This window comes from Vicugna pacos, chromosome 1 (genome assembly GCF_048564905.1).
Source record: "Vicugna pacos chromosome 1, VicPac4, whole genome shotgun sequence".
In the NCBI taxonomy this organism is placed as follows: domain Eukaryota; kingdom Metazoa; phylum Chordata; class Mammalia; order Artiodactyla; family Camelidae; genus Vicugna; species Vicugna pacos.
This window is the reverse complement of record NC_132987.1, coordinates 113522809-113546049: the sequence shown is the minus strand read 5'-3', so window position 1 is coordinate 113546049 and position 23241 is coordinate 113522809. Positions and strand designations below refer to the sequence as shown.

General features: G+C 43.8%; 2 protein-coding genes across 8 annotated transcripts in view; both read left to right on the top strand.

Annotated features, from left to right (window-relative positions):
- The window catches only part of SYNJ1 (synaptojanin 1), an 81257-nt gene extending 75656 nt beyond the window's left edge, over positions 1–5601 (top strand). For all 6 annotated transcript variants that reach the window (XM_072968567.1, XM_072968560.1, XM_072968550.1 and 3 more), the window contains one exon: positions 2609–5601. In XM_072968567.1, the coding sequence (XP_072824668.1) occupies positions 2609–3409 (801 nt within the window). In that variant the 3' untranslated portion in view covers positions 3410–5601. The remainder of the gene's footprint in view (positions 1–2608) is intronic.
- A 3696-nt stretch (positions 5602–9297) lies between these two features.
- Positions 9298–20342, top strand: CFAP298 (cilia and flagella associated protein 298). 2 transcript variants are annotated; one of them, XM_006216017.4, is made up of 7 exons: positions 9298–9980; positions 12748–12915; positions 14104–14171; positions 17444–17602; positions 18908–19039; positions 19755–19850; positions 20140–20342. In XM_006216017.4, exons 1-7 carry the CDS (start codon positions 9842–9844, stop codon positions 20248–20250), a joined length of 873 nt encoding a protein of 290 aa, XP_006216079.1. In that variant the 5' UTR covers positions 9298–9841; the 3' UTR covers positions 20251–20342. The 2 variants fall into 2 exon arrangements, with proteins under 2 accessions (XP_006216079.1, XP_072824647.1); XM_072968546.1 differs by lacking the exon at positions 12748–12915.
- The last annotated feature ends 2899 nt before the right edge of the window (positions 20343–23241 follow it).

The window sequence follows — 23241 nt, the reverse complement described above, 5'->3', positions numbered from 1 at the left end:
CCATCAGGGTAACAGGTATCGGATTATTTCTCAATCTTATATGTGCTTTTCATCTGTCTTATCAGCACATTAGATGTATGAATCTTTTGCTTCATACATCTAAATTTTCACCCATTTTTAAAACCACCTGTCCACATTAATAAATTCTATTACCATACCATAAAACTTTCCTTCTTTTTAGTATTTTGAATTTTTAGGAACCATTTTATTTGTTCTTGCTAATGCTTTACCATTTTTTGCTTTGTTTTTTTACAAAACTTAACAAAACTAAAAAGGGTACTTCTAGAAGGTAAGCTTTAGGAATATGAATGTCTATTTGGCAAAACCAAATTGGTTCTTGGTTTTAACAATGGCATAGTTTTACATAAATACAAAATTCAGTTTTTGTTTCACTTGGGAAATTTTTTTTCAATAATTTTCATATCAAGATTCTTTTTGGTAAGGAAAAACTGATGATTTACAAAGATGAAAGTTAACATTATAGCAGGTTTATTTAAGGGGCCTTCCAACACCCTTCTCTGTAAAAACATCATTGTCATTAATATTAATGTTGAGTCATCACAAATCCTGCTTAGATATGTATAAATGAATTCTAATGTAATGAATGGTGGTGTGGCTCTCACTGTAATTTCAAGTATGGTTGGGCAAAATCATCTGCTATCAAATTACCTTCATTTGGAAAGAAAAAGTTTTAATATATGAAAATAAACATTTAAATGTATAGCATTTATTTGGCAAGGGCCTGCTATTCTAAGCTGTGCAAAGCAGAAACTTCTTACCTATCATGTCTATGCTGTGGACTCTTCTGTCACGGGAGAATTGGGTCACAGACCCAATCAAGTATTTCTGTTTTGTTATATGAACCATAAATAATCCAGACATTATTGATAGTGTAGATGTTAATTGTAATTTTATGTCTATAATAAATTTGTCTCTCAAGTACTTTAATACACTTAGAATACAGTTGACAATCTGTGACATGTTTGCTCTTTAACTTTGTACAAATATATTGTCACATTAAGTTTGAAGAAAAACATACTTTTTGACTCAATTATAAAGTATGTTCTAGATCAGTCAAAGAAAACAGATACTTGAGGGAATTCACTTATGAAGTTATCCTCACCGTTTCCTGTCACAGACAAACAGCCTTCCCTGTTCTTAAGCACCAGATTATTGTTTCATAAGATGCAATTACGTGTTATTGGGACTGCTGCTCTTTTTTTCCAACAGTTTTATGAATGTTTAGTTATTTCCTTTAATAGCTATCTGAATTCATTGTGTGTGGGGGGGGTAGGTATAGCTCAGTGGTAGAGCACATGCTTAGCATGCACAAGGTCCAGGGTTCAATCCCCAGTACTCCCATTAAAAATAAAAAAAATAAATAACCTAATTCCCCCCCAAAAAAAAGGAAAAAGAAGAAAATCATTTTAGATAATGTTCCATTTTGTTACATTGCAAGCCTTAAGCTAAAAGTTCCTGTCCTTTTTAACCCAAAGGTTTGTTTTCTTACCTTTAATTTGGCATAAATATCAAAGTCATCCACCTAATTTTAATAATTATATAGTTTGGGTTTTTTTTTTTAATGAAATGAAGTTCCTGATGAACTGGGAATATCTTATAAGGCCAGAATCATGTTTCATTTCCCATAAGAAAAGCTGGCTTTGCTCAGCCCACAGCCATGCTCCACTCCAGCCAGCTTCTTTGTGAAACAGGCGCAGAGGGCAGATTTCTGATGACTGTGAAGTAATTCAGAACCCTCCTCCTACCAACAGCAGTTCACAGCCAGCTCTGTCATGTAGAGAGGACTGTGCACCCTCTGGGCACAGCTTCAGCTTCATCTTGGCTTCAGAATTAATATACCAAATAGAAAATGGGATCTCCCCCCAACCCAGTTTTAAACAATCATTGCCTTTGGTTATTAATAAACATACCTGTTTTGGAACATTTTTTACAAGATGAAGAAGGTCAGTTAAGGAATATTGTGCCATTATTCACAGAGTTTATTCTGCAAAGAACTTACGTTAAAAGGCAAAGAATGCTTTGAAAATTTCTTTTTCAAGCTGAAAAGGAAAAGATGCATTGTCTTCAGCTTATGAATATACATACACTAATAAAATTAATTTTCATCCACAAAGTTATATTTCCATAGTAACGTTAACTTTAAATGAAATTATATTTAAAAGAACAATGAAACCACATCATCATCGGGGATGGGTGTTGGAAGTTTATTTATAGAGATTTAGCATGAGTTTTGAATATGGTTTCTTAAGTTCGTGCTAAAATCTGATAAAGGGCATGAATAGAGCTCATCTGCTAATTCTGTACAATTCTCCACTTTACCATATCAATACTTGCATGGACAAAATAAGCTCTTTCTAATAAAAGGATTTGTTTAGTAAGAAGTTTTTAAAAAATAAGATTTTAGCTGTTTTATCTTAGTTAAACCACTAGAGTAACAGACTGTACAAAGCTGCCTTTTTTTTCCCCCTAGATTTGTATACTTGCCCCCTAAAATGAAGAATAATTAAGACAAGAAGCATAGTGGGTAGTAAAAGTAAACGTATTACTTTTTGTTTGTTTTGATTATTCAGTGCGCTCTGTCTTCCAGGTAAAAACAAATGGCGTCTTGGCTGTCAGACTGGAATCACCACTAAAGAATGACCCTTTTGAAGATCTGTCATTGAATCTGCTCGCTGTATCAAAGGCTCAGTTATCTGTTCAAACCCCAGACCCAAAGGGGTTGATTTCGTTGCCTTCTGCAACCCTAAGTAACACAAATCCTTTGAGTTCTGTAAGCTGCATGCCGACAATGCCTCCAATCCCAGCCCGGAGCAAATCCCAGGAAAACATGCGGTGTTCTCCAAACCCATTCGTCACAAGCTCCAGCAGCACAAATCCTTTCACCGACAGGACTGCCGCTCCCAGAAACCCATTTAGAGCCGAAGCTCAAGAATCAGAGGCAATTCCATGGTTCTCCAAAGAAGAGCCTGTTGCTCCCAGTCCTTTCCCTTCTCTGAAGCCACTCGGTCATGACAGCAGCAAGCCTTCATCTTCGCTGGATGGCTTTGAGGACAGTTTTGATCCTCAGGGCCCACCTACACTAAAAATCAGCAACCCCAAAGGCTGGGTAACCTTCGAGGAAGAAGAGGACTTTGGGGTGACAGGGAAGCCGAGGTCCACTTGTTGTCCAGACTTACTGGGCAGTCAGCTGAGTTTGTCTTCCGGCTCCAAGGCGACCTTTGATGATGACTGGAACCAAGGTACCAGTGTCTCTTTCTGTGTGTTGCCGGCAAGAAGACCTCCTCCACCTCCTGTCCCTCTCCTCCCACCTGGCACCACCCCTCCAGGAGGTCCTCTCACCACCTTGGCATCTAAGGCATCACCCACACTAGACTTTACAGAAAGATGACGTTCTGCAGTAGAAAGCAGCTGTTTTTTTAGTTTCGGCAGGGTAGAGCCAAAAGAGTCGGGCATTAGTTTTTCATTATGTGCAATAAGTAATTGTTAAGTGCACTGATGGTTGTCATGAAATACCACTATTTAATGTGTACAGAGTTGGAATATGTGTATATTGGGAATAAGGAAAAATCTTTCTCGTTATTAACTGGAATTTTGGTGTGTTTCTGTTGGGATAAATAAGAGAGAGTAGAAGCCATAAAAAGTGCTCAAAGCTACTTTAGAAAATGGTCTTTATTCAGAAATTCTTTGTCAGTCCCCTTTAAAGAATCTCCAAAAGCCCGACCAAATTCTAGCTGACAGTACTGCCAGCCCGTCGGACTTGCTGACAATTGGTATTTACAAATATTTTACCAAAGAGCTGTCAAAGTCATACTGAAACAATTTAGAAAGACATTGCTTTAAAAAAAAAAGTGTGTATACACACACACAAACACTAATATATACACATATATTTGTAAAACTCATTTAAATTCTAAAACATGTCAGACCAAATTTTTACCTAAAAGCTCTAACAGAGTTCTTTTTTCAGTATTTCAATATCAAAAGGATGGCTGAAAATGAAATCTGGACATTTCATTAATTTTCTTTCCAAAACGAGAATCATCTCACAACAGAACCAGAATCTGCTACCATTCCACACCCGCCCCTGTGCCGCACATCACACATCCTCGTTACTTTCCACTCCACCACCTCCGCCTGCTGTTCTTTGGGAGGAGGCTCCGCAGCCGGGAACAGCATACTGTGGTCACTGTCGTGTGGACAGACACTCTAGCCTTTTCAAAAATGCACGCTGGCCTTAGATGTCAGGAAGGCACCTGCCACCAAGTTCAGTGAGAACTGTTACAGCTAAACGTACGCTGCCCGTGTCCCTCCCACACTTCTGTCCGCTGCTCCCGCTCTTGGAAGTCAGTGAGCAGGGTACCCGTCCCCCGGGCAGGTGTGCTGAACTGGGGTGTACTGCGTGTGTGCTCTCTCCCCTCACGAGGCTACACGACCCATCTGTGATGCTGCTTTACGTTTTTAGAGGCTCCACCTCAAATCAGCTGTGGATTTTGTCTCCTGCACTGCCAATATGCAACTGACCTGCTTTGATTAATTTTATGAAGAAGTACACGGAGTTTGTACAGAATGTAGTATTTTGATATCATTAAGTAATCCCAATCAGAAATCTCCTTGAGCAATAGTTTGTTGTCAGTTTAAGTTAAAATCACCTCTACCCATTAAGACTTACGTTAACGTTCCTTTTATACAAAGAGTTGTATATGTCCACCTAAATCCCATTGTCCGCATTTCACCTTCAAAGATGTGCATTGGGGCAACATCAGAAAATAGACTTCATGGCTAAGGATAGGTAAAATGTAAAAGCACAGCAAACTGCATTGCACTTACCACGTAAAGCAAATCTGTTAGGAAAAAGCACTTTTCTAAATGCTCCAATGTTATCAGAATACTATATTTATAAAAGTAATCCTCTCTCTATTAACAGCCAGGATTTGCTGTTAGAAATAACTCTTGTGAGTTTTATATTGTGCTTTTCTTGGAGGTCTTGATCATTTCAGCAGTAGTGTATTTTAAACAGCAGTATTACTATAAGCAGTGTGCTTCAAAATGTGAATTAACTTGTTGAAACTGTGGCTTTAACATCTATGTGATTAGTATATATGGTATTTGCTCTTTATTAGCAAAATTATTCATTATGAACTTCACTAGTGCATACTGCGGTTCTGTGAGCAATGGTTCCTATTGAATATAAACTACTGTCTAAAGTATACATATCATACCGCAGCTCAGCCTTTATCAGGAAATTCTATTTGGCAAGTTGCTGAAAAAGTGCACAGTTATGAAAGTTAAAGGTTTGCTGCAAATAACTAGCCATCATTCTGTGTATCATTAAAATATTTACGAGCTCTGTTAAAAGCAGAGCAGAAATTAGACACTAAGGATCTCTTTGTGAATTCTTTGTTCTCTATAGTAGATTGCTGTTTATATGTAAGAATTTTATTGCTTATGTGGCATACAATATTTATAACTATATACTTTATAGAAGTACAGTATTACAGTCAGTGGTATATAAACATTATGTATATATCCTGTGAAATGTGCTCTCATATGAAATAAATATACCTGTCTTTACCATATTGACTACTTTGCTCAGAAGAGAATTTTTCTCGGCCATTTTCCTTTAACAAGTTCAGTGACATTTGAGGACTAACTCTTATTGTCAAATCAGGTATTTTACATTCAAGATCTTATTTTCATCCTTTTCACTTCTCTATATAATACTTCGGCTAAAAGTAAGAAGAAAGCTATTCTGCGATACTGATCATCATTTGGAAGCCATGCACTTAGTCTGTAAGAGGCCCCCATTCAAAATCTTGTTGGCTTGAAAATAACACATGAAGCATGAATGACGACTTTCTAACCCACCGCAAAAGAAACACCTGGGGGCTGGAGGGGAAACAGGCACACGAACAGCCAGACACAAGAAGAGACCACCTTAAAAGACCCAAAGTAAGAGGTCCAGTTTGGTAGTTCCGTCAGCATTGCCTTTTTTCAGATTGCTTTCAAGACAAAAACCTTGATTCTTAAATAGTTCAATTGTATTCATTAACCTCTGATGAAGAAGTTATAAATACAGAATAATAGGCTTTGTAAAAGCTTTTCAGAGATAATTGTAGATTTGTACGTGGTTGTTTAAGAAATAATACAGAGAGATCCCATGTACCCGTTATCGGTTTCCCTCAGTGGTAACGACTTGCAAAACTAGCACAGTTCCACACCCAGACACTAACATCGATAGAAAACATTCCATCGCCACAAAGATCCCTCATGTTGCCCTTCTCCCACTTCCCTCCCCTCCTGTGTCCTTAACATCTGGCCGCCACTAATCTGTTCTCCATTTCTGTAATTGTGCCTCTTCAAGGATGTTATATAAATGGAATCATATGTAACCTTTCGGGATTGTCTTTTTTGACTCAGCATAATTCTTCGGAGATTCATCTAGATTGCGTGTATCAGTAGTTTGATCCTACTTACTGCTATGAATCATTCCACGGTATGGATGTACCGCAGTTGGTATAACCATTCACCCACCCACTGAAGGACATCTGAGTTGTTCCCAGTTTGAGGTTAGTATGAATGAAGCGGCTATAAACATACATCTCAGGTTTTTATGTGAACATAAATTTTCATTTCTCTGGGATAAATCCCCAGGAGTACAACTGCTGAGTCACAAGGTAGTTGCATGCTTGGATTTTTTGAAAACTGCCAAACTGTGTTCTAGAATGACTACCATTTTACATTCCCATCAGCAGTTTTTGAGAGAGCCAGTTTTTCTGCATCCTTGCCTGCATTTGCTATTGTTGGTATTTTTTATTTTAGCCATTTTAGTAGTAAATATTTCATTGTGGCTTTAAATTTGTGTTTCCCTAATAACTAATGATAGTGAACATATTTTCATGTGCTTGTTTGCCATCTGATATATTCTTTAGGGAAGTATCTATTTGTGTCTTTTGTCCATTTTCTAAATAGATATTTTTTTTACTATGGTGTTTTTTGCAGATATTTCTCCCTGTCTTAGCTTATCTTTTAAGCCTCTTCACATGCTCCATTGGGCAGATCGTGAGCCCTGCAGGTCCACAACTGCAGCATAAGTGACTGACACAGGAAAACCAAACTCATAAAAAATGGATGTACAAATCAAAATGCCAATTTATTGATATTAGAAAAATAAGTCTGACCACATCAGGATTTAGCGAACGTGCAAAAAAATGGGAATTCATCTGCTGTTGGTGAGAGGGCAGGCTGGCACATCAGTTCTAGACAGCAATTTAACAATGTCCAGTAAAGGGCGTATATTCTATCACAAGAAATCTGACTTGTAGAGAAACTCTAGGACACGTGGAACGGGACATGCATTGTCTGTAATGGTGAAAACTAGAAATAAACTAACCATCAAGAGGGGGATGGTGTGACATATTCATACGGTGGAATACAATTCAGCAGTGAAAATAAGTGAAATGTTAGTAAATTTCATTATGAAGCCATAAAGCAAGTTACAAAACAATACAGTATGACACCAGTTGTATAAAATTTAAAACATTCAAAACAATAGGCTCTACTCTTTAGGGATACATACATGTGTTAATGAGATTAAAAAGACGAATTTTTCAATAGAGAAAAAAATGTGCTCTTTTCCTCCCTGGCTGCCTGGTTTCTGACAGCCATCATGAATGGACCATTAATTATCTGGACCAGAGTGTTTGTCATTAATGGATTGCTTCAGCAGATGCAAATGATCATAAGATGCCTTTCCCCCTAGAAAGGCAACAGTACCTAAAATATTTAGAGACAATAAGCCAAAGTACATAAGATCACACAGATGTCATCTTTGTCTTTGGATTCAGAACCCACTTGGGTGGTGGCAAGACAACGGGCTTTGGCATGATTTATGATCACTTAAACCACACTGAGAAAAACCTACACACAAGTCTGTAAGACACGGCCTATATGAGAAGAAGAAGTCCTTAAGAGAACACTGAAGGGAATGCAACAAAAGAATAAAGCTAAGAGGACTACAAAGGCAAGTGTCAGTGCTGGCACAGATTAAAGTTGGTGCAAGGGCTTAATCTGTGACAATCTGGCAGACTTTCCATCAGATATGTAGTTAATAAACTACATATTTAAACAAAACTGGATGCTCAGTACAAACATGGGTTTCCTAATACTTTTCATTCATTTTATTAAAAATTACACCCAGAAACCTTGTAATACATGAGTTTGTGGATAAATGGTTTTCAATACCTAGAAGGCTATACTGTAAACTGTAAAACAAGTTTTAAGCGGGAGTTGGCCTGATGGATGTGGAACTGGATTCAGGAGAAATAGGGGGATGATCTTATTATTAACCCCAAAAGTCAGGAGCTAAGGGAACACAGTATGCCCCTTTCTCCCTCTGGGGAAGAGAAAAATTTGCCAGTCTGACCAGTACTGCATGTTCCAGGGTCTGGGTGATTCCTGCCCTAACAGTACTAGAGATGAAAACACATCTCCTCTCCCTGGGCGCCATCCCCTCTTCCATCCAGTATCAGTCTAACAGTCCTCCTATGAAGCCGTAGATTGGGCATTTCCAGGCCTACAGTCACACACTTTCTCTACCCTGCCCCAGAACTCCAGGTATACAGTTTTATGCAGGGAGCCAAAATTTCGGGTATACAAAGTAGCAGGTGCTTTTAATATTCGAACCTCGCATTCAGCAATGGCCCGTAGAAGGAAATAACAAGGGGCAGGAGCCTGGCACTATCTCAGCTTTGCCAGCGCCTTATTATCAAAGGCTCAGGGCAAATGTTATCCGTCCCTTAAGACATTCCTTGAGTATCCAATCTAAAAAGCCAATTACTGTTTTGTTTCCTTTATACTTCTATTTGAATTTGCCAATCTGTTTCTGTTTTCTCTTTGTCATTTTCACTAACTATAAGCTCCATGAAAGCAGTGACTCTGGATCTGCCTCCGTGTCACCGGCGCCAGGAAGAAACAGCGCCGCCGAAGTCCTTCCATTAGCATTTGCTGGGCTGTGACTGGCTGGCTAGTTAAGGGAGGGTCGCTCTGAACGCAGCCGCTTGAGCCACTCTAGATATGCAAATCCGAATCGGCCCGCACGAAGGAGTACGGGCATTTTCCTTGACCCCTGAGTGCTAAAAACCAGAGCAGAGGTGACAGATACCAGGGCTCAGCGAATCGAGAGAGCCTCTCCAAAACTCTCCACACCGGAAACAGCAAGATTCGTTTCCGGAAGTGAAACTGCGGCAGGCGGAAGTACTGCTGAGACTAGGAGCGGCGGTGCGGAGGCTGCCGCACGGTTCGGCACCTGTGGGTGCCCACCACCCAACTCTTTCCCGACCTAGCAACTTCCTTCCCACCCACCCACCTACCCACCCATCTCCCTGGGTGGAATCTCAGGCCACGGGCTAGACGACTGGGGGCCTGCGATCCCCTCCGACGACTTGGTTTGTTTGATGGTTGCCCGGACAACAGCCACTTCCGGGACAGGACTTGGCTAATCTGGCCCCTCAGGCCGGCCCGGCGGCCTTCTCGGGCTGTGTGGACCGTTTCTGGCAGTGGAGGGCCGGGTCTCCGCGAACCGTAGCTTCCCCAGCCTCGGGTTCTGACTGAGCGGCGGCCCCTCAGGCTGCGTTTCTTTGTTGCTCCTGGCAACAGCCACTTCCGGGAGCGGGTGCAGTTCCGCCAGCCCCGCGGGCTTCCGAGCCCCGGATTCCGGCCTCCCTGCAGCGGTTAGTCCGGCCTTCGCTGTTCGCCCGGCGAGTGACCGGGGGCCGCGCATCCCGGGCCTTCTCGCCGCCTCGGCGGGGCCATCGGGGCCACCATGGTTCTGCTGCACGTGAAGCGGGGCGACGAGAGCCAGTTCCTGCTGCAGGCGCCGGGGAGCACAGAGCTGGAGGAGCTCACGGTGCAGGTGGCCCGGGTCTACAACGCGCGGCTTAAGGTGCAGCGCGTCTGCTCAGGTGCGACCCGGCGGCGCGGCGAGTTCCCGCGCTGGGGCGGTAGAGCCGAGCCAGGGCGGGATGGGGGCCCGGGCCGTGCGGGGCCCAGGAGGGAAGAAGAGACGGGGCCATCTGAGACGGAGGAAGTTGGGCGGGACCCAAGGGGCTTTCTCGAGTAGGCTGGGGCCAGGGTCAAGTTTGTGATTTGCAGAGATATGTGGCAGACGGGCTTGAATTGGGACAGTGAGGTTCGCCAGAGATGGTTAAAGAGCCGGCGCACCGGTGGAGAGGCGCCCGGAGCCGGTGGGGCGGCCGCGCCCCAGGGTCCTGGAACCGGGATTGGGGCGCTGTGAGCAAACGAACTGAAATAGACCCGGTACAGAGGCAAGAGGCACAGGAGGGAGACGAAAGCCTGGGCCCCAGAGGAGGTGTAGTGGATTTTAACAAGTGTGAGAGGTGGGACGACCAGTGGGGCCGTTTTTGAAAAGTGAGTATCATATTTTGAGACTTTTGAGATAGAGCAGTATCCGGTGGTGAACCACCCAGCTTTGGGATGGCCTTCAAGGGTGAGAAACAGGGAGAGAGCCTTGGTGTTCTTGCCTCCCTTGGTGTTCCCTTCTCCAGGAAACAGCCTGATTCTCATGTTACAGTGTTTTGTCACCGTCCTCTCAACGCTCTGGAGCAGCGCAGTGCACTGGAACTTTCTACTTAAAACCCACTCACTTCATCTACAGTTGATTCAGACAGGCTCTGATGTTAAGTCCAGCGAAGACAAGGATGGATGAGGCCAGCCCCCTGCCCTCTGATACAGTCTGGTGGGGAGAGAGACAATAGATATCCCATAAATAGCCCGTTAAGTCACACCATTTGTTCCATAGTATTGTATTATTGCAGGCCACCTAGAGTCTTCATACAGTGCAGTGGGAAGACTTAGCTCCATGTACATTTTTCACATCGAAGAAAAAAGAAGGGAGGAAGGGAGAGAGGAAAGAGGGAGAAGGAAGGAAAGAAAGAAAGGCAGTTTTACAAGGTTAAAACATAGATTCGTTTGGTTGTGAATATATATGGAATAGGAAAAATAAAAAGCATGCATCTGAATAGTGAACATGATAGTAGAAAATCAGTCTTTTCCTATGTCAGGCACTTTAGAAGGGCGTGAGCTGCCTTAAATCCACCCCCCCCCACCATGATCTGATTCACATAAACTATTATTTTTTAATTGAAGCGTAGTTCACAATGTGTCAATGTCTGGTGTACAGCATGTCTCAGTCATACATTTACATACGTATATTTTCATATTCTTTTTCATTATAGGTTACTACAAGATATTAAATATAGTTTGCTATACAAAAGAAACTTGTTTATCTATTGTATATATAGTAGTTAGTATTTGCAAATCTCAAACTCCCAATTTATCCCTTCCCACCCACTTTCCCTCCAGGAACCATAAGTTTGTTTTCTATGTCTGAGAGTCTGTTTCTGATTTGTAAATAAGTTCATTTGTGTCTTCTTCTTTTTTTTTAGATTCCACATAAGAGTAATATTATATGGTATTTTCTTTCTCTTTCTGGCTTACTTCACTTAGAATGACAATCTCCAGGTCCATCCATGTTGCTGCAAATGGCATGGTTTTATTCTTTTTTATGGCTGAGTAGTAGTCCACAGATTTACATAAGTTTTTTCTTTTAACATTTTTTTAATTGAGTTATAGTCAGTTTACAATGTTGTGTCAATTTCCAGTGTAGAGCACAATTTTTCAGTTATACATGAACATACATGTATTCATTGTCACATTCTTTTTCTCTGTGAACTACCACAAGATCTTGTATGTATTTCCCTGTGTTATACAGTATAATCTTGTGTATGTATTCTACATATGCCTGTTAGTATCTACAAATTTTGAACTCCCAGTCTGTCCCCTTCCCACCCCCCTCCTCCTTGGCAACCACAAGTTTCTTTTCTATGTCTGTGAGTCTGTTTCTATTTTGTATTTATGTTTGTTTGTTTTTTTTAATTCCACATGAGCGATCTCTTATGGTCTTTTTCTTTCTTTTTCTGGAGTACTTCACTTAGAATGACATTCTCCAGGGACATCCATGTTGCTGCAAATGGCTTTATGTTGTCATTTTTATGACTGAATAGTATTCCATTGTATAAATATACCACATCTACTTTATTAGTCATCTGTCGATGGACATTTAGGCTGCTTCCATGTCTTGGCTATTGTAAATAGTGCTGCTATGAACATTGGGTTACATAAGTTCTTTATGAAGTATTTATATTAAGTTTTACACACAGTAGTGGCAGTATGACCTGAGCAAGCCTCGGGTGATACAGCTGCAAGTTGGAGAAAATGGGGAGAGGGAATGCTGACGACTGTGTTGCCTACTGCTCTAAGTTAAATGAGATAAACCTTATCAACGCACTTGGAGAAATGTAATGCCCTGTGGGACTAGGTGTGCAGACTGTTAATGCATTTTAATTTGTGCCTCCTGAGTGCTAGGAAGTACAACATAGCACAGAGATTTGGAGCGCAGAATCTGCAGCCTGTGACGGTGGGTGAGATCCTAAACTCTCTGCTGCTGTTGACCTCTGCTCACGAATCAGTGAGCATTTGTCAAAGGTCAAGGACAGGTCTAGTACACAGCAAATTGGCATCTAAGTGTTTGTTAAATAAAACAGCCAGCGGGCGAGACCCTTGACCGCTAGGGAGCTCACATTCTGATGAGGTGTGAGGTGTCACGATGATGATAGTGATGCATATTGTGTAACTTCTCTTGTTTTTAAGAAATGGAAGAATTAGCAGAACATGGCATATTTCTCCCTCCTAATATGCAAGGACTGACTGATGACCAGATTGAAGAACTGAAATTGAAAGATGAATGGGGTGAGAAGTGTGTCCCCAGTGGGGGTTCAGTATTTAAAAAGGACGATATTGGACGAAGGAATGGTCAAGGTAATCCAATAGTTTTCTTCTGTGTGTCTGCCTGAATATAGCAACCAGTGTGAAAGCAGTTCTTTAAGTCAAAAGATTGATTTCAGTAGTTCTATACAAACTTATGAAATACTACCCTGTGTAACTCCTTCTGGCAAAATGCTAATCCAGTGTGACTTAGGTGGATAAAGAGAGTGTCTGTCTTCTTGCTGTAAGTTGCCCACTAGCCTTTAAATGTAATAGATGAACCATAGGAAATGACTAGTTTTGTAAGCAACAGATGGTTGAAAATTGACAGTTTCATATTGTTCAACCTGACAGTTTGGGGGATAATCATTGACAATGTGTTGGAGGGTAGGCTTGTTACAGTGTGCAGATCAGGGTTTATTTAGAGATTGTGTGCAGAAGAAAGAAACGAATGTCAGCCCTGCGGTCTCCGCTTGAATTGAGGACCCGCCTCTCTTTTGTACAGAGCAGCTTAGGACACGTTGGAACACTGAGAAAATTACTCTGCTTTTAGTACATGGTCGCTCATGTGGAACTGGCAGGAAAAAGGGGTGATAATCCATTTTGGTGGCCTATCCCTTTTAACCGGCATAGACAGCTCCATTTAAAAGACGGTAACTGATCATTTAACAAACATCTAAGTAACTCCTGTGCCCTTAAAACAGTACTGGGAGCAAAAGAAATACCTAAGTGTCCCTATAAGGCCTTTATATGCCCAGAAAAAAATTTTTTTAGTATTGAAGGTAATAGAAATTTCTAGTATTTTTTCCTTTTAATTTTAAGCTGGAAAATTGTTGGTTGTCTGCCATATCTTTTTATACCTAAACTCATTCTCAAATTGGAGAGATTGCTTTTTGGAAGGAATTGCATCAATGAAAAAAATAACAGTATCTCATAAGAACAGTTACCAGTTTATTATTAGCAGTTCCTTATCATCCTTAAACCAAAACTGTCTGAATTAATCACTTCTATTTTAATACAATGTTATATTTCTCGTATTTTTAATGTCTAAGTATTACCACTATTTATTAAGAATATAAAGTTTGAGAGATTTTTATCTAACTTAGAGCCAGCTTTCCTGTGTCCCTCACCTGAATCCCATTCTGAACGTTCTCTCAGCTCACTTCCTCCCCAACTCAGACAGAAGGGTTTAGGATATTTAAAGATGACTCTCTCTCCCCCTCCCTTTTTTTATTTCTATAGCTCCAAATGAAAAAATGAAGCAAGTTTTAAAGAAGACTATAGAAGAAGCCAAAGCGATAATATCTAAGGTTAGCTTTCTAAGTGATGCTCTAAATCTTGTCTTTTGAAATGCCAATTCCAGTTATGGTTTCCAGAGTTATCTGCCAACTAGCCTCTTTCTTTCTTTTCTTTCTTTTATTTTCTTTTCAAGCTTTCCAGAGGCAAGGGAAACAAGCATGTTTGGGGTGAGCCCTAGCTTTTTCTTTTCTAATTATGACAGTTGTCCTCAATCCTCCCAATTTCTGCAGGTCAGGCAAAAAAAAAAAAATGTTGCTGGCTTGTGTAAATGAGGTACAAATATTAATTGATGCATATGTGGGTTTGTTTCCTTAACTTTTTTTTTTAATTGAAGTATAGTTGATTTACCATATTGTGTTAGTTTCAGGTGTACAATAGAGTGATTCAGTTTTGGTTTTTATTATATTCTATTTTAGAGATTACAAGATATTGAATATAATTCCCTGTGCTATACAGTAGATCCTTGTTGCCTATCTGTTTTATTTACAGTAAGTTTGTATCGTTAAGAACTAAAGAAAGCGAAATAGGGGGGATGTGAACCATCCGCCGGGTCTGTAGACACTTGGCTGACCCAGCACGTGTCTGTTATGCGTTAGCTTCTTGTAATCGTCTGAAGTATTTACGCAAAAACCATTTCATCGAAGGAGAAACATAAGTCATACCACTCACATGCAGATAATGTGAGTCTGGAGGAAAAGAATTTCAGGATTTTTAAAGAAATGCATGTTTTTATCAGATGCTTTTCTTTCTGTGTTGCTGTTGCTAGTTGCTACCACCGTCCACCGCAGGCCTTCTCACTTGATAACTGCTTTTCCTTCCAGTCTTCCCAGTGCACTGGGCATTTATGGTTTCCCAAATTCTTCAAGCTGTTAACCAGTCCTTTAAGTGCCTCAGGAAAGACTGCCCTTCTGTGCCTGTTAACATAGGGAAGGCTCCGGGAAGGCCTACAGGGAAGGCTTCAGTTAGTCCAGTGTTCACAAAATGCATCTGACTGCAGAACCTTTTTAAAAAGTACGGATAATAACTATTAACATCTCGTCAGATTGGCATATCTGAGAACCTGTTAGGAGAATGGTGGCCTGGACCCTGCTCAGCTCTCTTCACACCCCAGACTTTCTTCTGTGGAAATCCTTCCTATTCATTCCTGTCACTTCTTCCCTTTGTGTGTATTTTTATGTAGTCATTTCATAATTTAGAGAGAGAGAGAGATTTCACAGGGGTTTCAGTCACTTGCTGAGATGATTTGCCAAAAGTTGCAGAGTTTCCGGGCAGCCAGGCCCGACTTCCCATCACACCGGCCTCACCAGACCTGCCGTGCGAGCCCGTGGGTCGGAACGCAGTGGGCCAGCAGGTGAGGGCTCGCTCCCAGTGGCCTCACCGACCAGTCCCTTGGCCCTCTTCTTATTTCTGTCTGCTCTTTCTCCCTAAACATGTTACCTTCTCTGCCAAATACAAATTGCACTCTCTGCAGATAGGTCTGAAATCTCTGGCCTCCACCCCAGCACATTCCTCCACCTGCAGCCTGAGTTTCCAGCTGGTTCCTGGGTGGGTCCACCTGAAAGTCCAGCCAGCACTGCGGTCTCAGGTCTCTGGACAGGGACTCATTGATTCCTCCGCCCTGTATTCTGTACCCAAGAGGAGGCCCTTCTGCAGACTTTTCGCTTCTACTAACAGAGTCACCATGTCTCCGTTACCCAGGCTGTGGTCCTCGGTGTCCCCTTCACCACACCCCTCTCGGACTCCCGGACGCCCTAAGTCTGGTCCTGTCCCTTCTGCTCCCATGATGCGTCTTAAATCCCCTTCATCCTTTCATTTCCGCGGTCACCGCTTTATTTAAGGCTCCCCTGATAGCTTTGTGTTCAGACACCAGCGTGTGGGTGTCTGAACCTGCAGTTCAGTTCATCTCTGACGCTGACCACCAGAGCTGGCGTAGACCCCACAAGTTAAAGGGTGAGGTCTCCACCCAGACCTCCCTTACTTCAGACACTAGGCAACCACACTTCCGTGTGATTTGGCTACTGATTTGGAGGTTCCCACGACCCCCTTCAGGATCAGTAATTCGCTAGAGTGACTCATAGAGCGCGTGCTGTGCTTACTCCTGTAGTTTTGTCGTAAAGGATACAACTCAGAAACCACCAGATGGAGGAGACCCATAGGGCAAGGCTGGGGGTGGGGGTGCAGAGCCTCCGTGCCCTCTCCTCCTCTGTGGACTCCGGGCACCCACCCTCCAGAATGTCGGTGTGTTCTCCACCCAGGAGCTCCTCTGAGCATCAGTGTCCAGAATTTTTATCAGGGTTTCATTGTTTGGACCTGATTGGTTAAATCATCGGCCACGTGACTGAGTTCATCCCAGTCCCCTTCCTTCCCCAGAGGTTGGTGATGGCAGGTCCGAAAGCTCCAGCCCTCTAATCTCAGCTCAGGCTTCCTGGGGAGACCGTCCTCCCCTGGCCCTGAAACTATCTAAGGGCTCATGTAGGTCACCTTGTTGGCATGAACTCAGGTTTGGTCAGAAATACTCGTTACAAATAACAGGACACTCCGATCATTTATGAGATGCCCAGGGTTTTTGAAGCTCTGTGCCTGGAGCAGTGCCAGAAGCAGGGGACAGAGATCAGATACATCCTTTACATCACACCTTCCCCCTACACTGTTCAGAGCCTGCTGCCTGGTCCCCCCGCCCCCGGCTCCCCGCTCCACCCACTGCAAGATTAGTCTCCCAGCATCATCACCTCTTCCCGGAAATTCCACCTGCTGCCCGTCACTCTCACGGTCAATGCCAACTCCGCAGCCTGGCGTCCATGGCCCTTCCAAAGCGGGCTCCAGCCAGCCCGGCCAGCAGCCTCTTCTCTTCCCCTCCCCAAGCAGTGTGGGCTGCTGGCTGTTACCTGCTTTTCTTTGCTGCTGCTTGTCCTGAAGCCCCCTGTTCCCATCTCCACCCAGTCACTCTATTCGCGTTTGAAGGGCCGCCTGGGATGCTGTCCTCTCTGCACTGTTTCCTGGTCCCCTTCCCGTCTGTACTGCTGGACTGGGGTTCCTTCCCCTTGAACCATTCCCTGCACATCACTGCAGTCTCCCTGGTGCTGCTCGTGTTCTGCTCTGTGATCCAGGTCGTGGTGGCCGTGGCGCAGCCCCAGAAGTAGGCTGTAGTCACTGGGAGCGAGCTCCATTTGGTTCGTTTCATTACTCTGGCAGTAACTGGCACGGGGCTGTACAAGAACTTGACTGATAACTTGTTGAATTGTTTAGCTGTGTTTTAGATAACAATGGCTGTAACTACTTTTAGAAACAAGTAGAAGCCAGCGTCTGCGTTACCATGGAGATGGTGAAAGACGCCTTGGACCAGCTTCGAGGTGCGGTGATGATTGTGTATCCCATGGGGTTGCCACCTTATGATCCCATCCGGATGGAATTTGAAAATAAAGAAGACCTGTCGGGAACTCAGGTATGTGGCCCTTGTGCCTTCTGTAGGTGGGTTCATACCCTCCTCGAAGAGCAGAAGCCCTCAGACTTGGCCGTCCTCTTCTGATGTAGTTTACGCTTCATGCACAGCTTTCCACTTGCTAGGCCAGGCTTCAGAGCAGAGCCGTGAATTCAGGGGACGCCCCGAGGACGCGCTCCTGGCCGCGGGCTCGGCCCACACACAGACACACAGGGGCGTGAGGTTTGTGCAGCTGGCCAGCCGGAGTAACTGAAAATACTCTCGTTTTCTTTGGCCACTGAAAAGCTAGAAGCCTAATTGGTGCCTATTTCTACCCAAACATATTGGTTCCTTTGCATGGAATTTTGTGTTCTAGCCTTACCTGTTGCTCCTTGTTACTTTCCTAGGTTTATGTTCCATTCTCCTTTGTTTTTCTCATTTATTCCTTATTCTATGGGATGATATCTATTCCTCCAAGCCATCTTAAATCAGTGGAATATTCAGGAGCGAACAGCCCCATTATAGCTAGACCGTTCTTCCTTGATTTTCAATGGGGTTGTATCCCCATAAACCCATCATAAGTTGAAAATATAAGTCAAAAATACATTTAATACACTTAACCTATTGAACATCATAGTTTAGCCTCGCCTACCTTAAGTGTGCTCGGAACACTGATATTAGCATACAGTTGGGCAAAATCATCTAACACAAAGCCCTTTTTATAATAAAGTGTTGAATATCTCATGTGATTTATTGAATCCTGTACTGAAAGTGAAAAACAGAGTAGTGGTCTAGGTACAGGGTGGTTGTAAGTGTGCGGGTTGATCACTGGGAGGCGAGGCTGACTGAGCGCTGCTTGCTGCTGCTGCCCAGCCTCACGAGGTATCACACTGTGTATCCAAAAAGGTCAAAATTCAAAATTTGAAGTGTAGTTTCTACGGAATGCATATCACTTTCACACCATCATATAGTCAAAAAGTCAAAAATCAAACCGTTGTAAGTTGCAGACTTTTGTATTTCAACACCCAGCCGGATTCCAGTCATCTTCCCTGGCAGTAACCAAAAACATCCATCTAAGAGGGACCTATCACGGATGAGAGTGCCACTGAGATAGGATACCCCCTTCCCAGAGCAAGAAGTTACTGGAGTTAGGGCCTGAGTTGAAACTAACAGGGAAGGTGCTGGAATGAGCAAGAGCTCTGAGTAGGTGGGGAGTTAGTGCTTCCCATGGGGGTGCGGGAGGGCAGGAGGCCGGAAGCCTGTCCCAGGCACCCAGGGTGCCTGGCAGTGTCCTCACAACCCTAAACCTGGTTTTTACCACGGCCCCAGGCAGGACTGAATGTCATCAAAGAATCAGAGGCACAACTGTGGTGGGCTGCCAAAGAGTTAAGAAGAACAAAGAAGCTTTCCGACTACGTGGGGAAAAATGAAAAAACCAAAATTATCGTCAAGATTCAGCAAGTAAGTACTTTTACTTTGACATATCACTATTTTTCACTTTCAAACTGACAGCGATTTACGGTGAATCTGAAAGATTTAAACTCCTTGTGCAGACACTTCAGTCCTGCTGGTGCAGGGTTAAAGTAAAACTGGAGGAAAATATGGATTGAGGACAATATCTGGGGTTTGTTTTAATTAGGGGGAAAGAAGAGTCTGCCTTGTTAATTTCAACTTTAAAAATAGGGCTCCAGGTAACTAAAAAATGTTTCTTGAAATGAAAAATACAGCTCAGAGCTCTGTTTCCAAGTTTGCCTCAGTGCTGATCCCCTGTGAAGGAGGCGGTGGGAGGGACCCGTAAGGACACAGTGTGGGGCCTTATCTCTGCAGGCCACTGTGTGGTGTGCTCTCTCCCAATTCATCTCTACAACTGGGGGAAGCAGCCCCTCCCCCCCCGTGATTATCTCTGCCCCTTTCCCACTGGGCCTGCGGTGGTTGACTTGGGAATGGCTGTGACTGAGATGGCACAACCCCGCCTCTCCTGTGAGGGTCTAGGGGGCTGCCAAAGACCTGACTTCCCCTGATGCTTCACTTTGGAGGAGCAGAAATGGAAGTGGATGACCTGTTTATCTTTAGTAGTTGACAAAGGCAAATGTAAGACATTCGCTGTAACTTCCTGGGCGTCCTTACAAGGATGCCCTAACCTGCAATTTGCAAACCGTAACCCTCATCTTTTCAGAGGGGGCAGGGAGCTCCAGCCCGAGAGCCTATTATTAGTCCCGAGGAGCAGAAACAGCTGATGCTGCATTACCACAGAAGACAGGAGGAGCTCAAGGTACCGGGGGAATGACGGGTTTTCAATAGAGCTGGCGCCTGGGGTGTTCACCCGCATGCCCTCCCCACAGCACTGGGGCAGTTAAGGGGCAGCGTGTTCTGCAGGATGTGGAGGGGAGACTTTCTGAGCTTCAGCCTCTCCAGGGCTGTGGGGCCCCACCAGGTGTCCACCTGCATTAGAGCCTAGAAATACCCTGCTTCTGGGGAGGCGGGGAGCGAGGAGGTTGGTCTTCGTTTCTGCCAAACACTTTCCTGCGATGCCTTCCTGAGTAAAACACATTTATTTCCAGAAATTGGAAGAAAATGATGATGACTCCTGTTTAAATTCTCCGTGGGCAGATAATACCGCTTTGAAAAGACATTTTCATGGGGTAACAGACATAAAGTGGAGACCAAGATGAAGTTCACCAGTTGATGAAGCTTTCCGAAACATAGCTCCCCTTTCTTTAGGTAAAATAATAATAATAAAAATAAAAATAATAACTAAAAAGGACACCTGCAACCCTCTGTGAAAGATGTTGAAGTTTCTAGTTTTCCTAGTTTTTCTTTCAGTTTGAGTTTTTTAAATAAAATTATTCAAGATTTTAGAACTTAATAAATACATCCTCAAAAGAATCTGCCTGGATTAATTTTATTTTCAGGACAGCTGTCTAGTATTTGAGGTTTTTCTTTGGCAAAATACTGAAGTTGTAATTACAAACATCTTTTCTTCCTGGTTTCTTTATTCTGTAGTCTCAGGACAGCTGTTGTATTACAGGAGATCGAAAGTACCTTTTCTCCACAGTAGTCAAGGACCTGCTGTGACACGTGGCCATCAGTGGCCACTAGAGGCCGCCTGTCACTTCCTTGTCCCGCAGTTTTCTTGGGGCCTCCTGTGGGACTGTCAGAGGCTTGACTCTCAGCCTTGTTTCAGAGACTGGGGAGATCCAGCCGGAGGGTCTAACTATAGTCTGGCGTCTCCAAGCTTCAAAGGTGAAGTTTGCCTCCTGGGTGATACCTGGCTGAGCTTGTCTTCCAGGTGTAAAGGCTGTATCTGTGATGGAGGTTGGGTGGCCACAGTAGGCTGACCTTGAAACTGGACAAGATCTTCTGTAATTTCTGGGCTTTTCCTGAAAACCAGTGCAGATCCTGGATCTCCATGTGGATTCAGCATCGGTGTGCTGAGGTTGGCACCAAGGCTGACCAATGGCACCGGGCTCAGGTCCCTTGTGGGCTGGGTGACCATCGGCCACAGGACACACTGGCTCACCTGTCATCCTGACCAGTTTTCTAGCACACCTTTGATTTAAAATACTCCAACTATCATCTCCAAAAATCATCTCCAAAAATCTGACACTTCAGCAGCTCAAGTGCATCTCTCAGATTGCCTGTGTGTCCAGAAGCGACCTAAGCATCTCGTCCTGCTCATTTTGGTCCATAGAATACTGTTCCCCTAGTTGGAGGGGACGCAGCGCGCTCCCTCTGAGGAAAAGTGGGGGTGGGGCGTGCCCTGCCCTGGTCTCCGGGTGCCCACTGCTCCCCGCGGTGCCCTAGCTCCACCCACAGCCACGAGGGCGGAGCCGCAGGAGCCCCCGTGGGTGCAGTTTCCGCCTGCTGAGAGGCAGCCCTCCCTGGGGGGCGGGGCCAGGACCCTTGGTTCCCAGACCTGGTCCCATTGTGGGGGTGGGGACTGGCCACTTCTCCCTCTGTGCTGCTTCGTGGTTCAGAGGAGACAGAAGTAGGGACACAGCAACAAGACCCACTCAGACTCTGTCCCCAGCGCAAGGGGAGGGCTTGTGCCAGTAGAGACGAGTCCCTCTGGAGAGCACCCTCACAGGGTCCTCCAGAACCTTCTGCCGCTGGTCCTCACCTCCCCACCATCCCCACGTTACCTAGGGAGGCTGCCCCTGAGCTGCCTATCTACTGGGATTTCTGTTGTTCTTAAAGCTGCTAAAGCGGCTTGTAACAGACTAAATGTCATTTTTTTTTATTTAAGTATGGTCAGTTACAATGTGTCAGTTTCTGCTGTACAGCATTATGTCCCAGTCATGCATATATATATTCAATATCTTGTAATAACCCTTAATGAAAAATCATATGAAAATGACTAAATGTCTTGATTATACCTTACTCTTTTGGTTGATTGTCAAATTTTGTAAAATCAAATTTGCATCTGTTTTCTTCTTGATGTTCATTATTTAATTTTATCTTTATTTAAGTGTAGCTGACTTACAATATTAGTTTCAGGTGTAACTTTCATTATAACTTTAATGTCTCCAGGGAAAGCTTTTGTCCTTGGATGACAAAGTTTGTAATAAGATCTTGTGATTTTATTTGAGGAGCGCCTGCCTTTGTCAATGTCAAGTTTATGTGCGTTACATCCATGTTCAACTTGCAAAAAATGTTAATCAAGCCACGTGATCACAGTAGCTCTTCTTAAGGGTCACTATTTTCACATCATTAGAAATTCTTCTTGACTCAATGGGCTAGGAATGCTTTATATAATCACCAGAAGTTATTAGCCAAAGAGCCACTCACTTTGGAGTATAGAGTGTGACTAACGTCACACTACACCCCTTTACAGAGTACTCACTTAGAGCAGTCCTCTCTGCCTCATAACCCCGAGCTCTGTGTGCTCTGATGTAGCTGCATTAGAACAGAGGGACAAGAGCCACCTCTTCACAGCGTCTCTTAGGAAGGGGGGCAGGCAGTCACCAGTGCCTGCTCTCTGCTTATGCGTGTTGATTCACTTCCCATCCACCCTGAGGAAGGCGGCGGTGACCTCAGAGGGGTGACCTGACTCATCTGTGGTCACATATCTAGTGAGGGTAGAGCCAAGGGGCCACGCCCAGGACCCCCCAAGATAATCAATTTATCAGTCATCTTGCCAAGTGCCAGGCTATGGATTAAGTATGCAGTCTTGGTGTTACTGTTTTTAAATCCCGTACATCTTTGTATCATTGTCAATAACGATGCGTCTGTTGTCTGCAGGTTCCCAAGCTGGGTCTGCGGTTTTAGCCTTTTATTTGTCTCCTCACGTGGTTGTTTCAGGGAGACCAGGAATGCCAGTGATAAAGTTTGATACCACCCAAAACCCTCTGGACTGGCAAACTGAAACACCAGGTGGTATTTCTGTCACAGGATTGCCTCGTTTCTTGGCAACTGCTCTGCAAAGAATGTGCATCAAGCTTGAAATCAGCCGCCACAGGCTTAGGGCACAGTCGCCCTGAGCACTGCCGAATTCTCTACAAAGCCTCAGAAACACCCCCACAGCCATCGTCACAAGATCCCAGGAGCAGGAGTCCTCCCTCCAAGTTACTCCAAGTGCCACCAGCCCCAGAGAGTTCCAGGAGAGATGTCATTGCTTCCCAAGAAAAGTTCAGTACCCAGCATCATAGTGACAGTGGCTGCTT

Excerpts from the sequence above, each read along its gene's own strand:
- CFAP298 (XM_006216017.4), top strand. The coding sequence starts at position 9,842 with ATGGTTCTGCTGCACGTGAAGCGGGGCGACGAGAGCCAGTTCCTGCTG. Across the intron at positions 12,916-14,103 it reads TGGACGAAGGAATGGTCAAG|CTCCAAATGAAAAAATGAAG; the intron begins GTAATCCAATAG and ends TTATTTCTATAG. Across the intron at positions 14,172-17,443 it reads CCAAAGCGATAATATCTAAG|AAACAAGTAGAAGCCAGCGT; the intron begins GTTAGCTTTCTA and ends AACTACTTTTAG.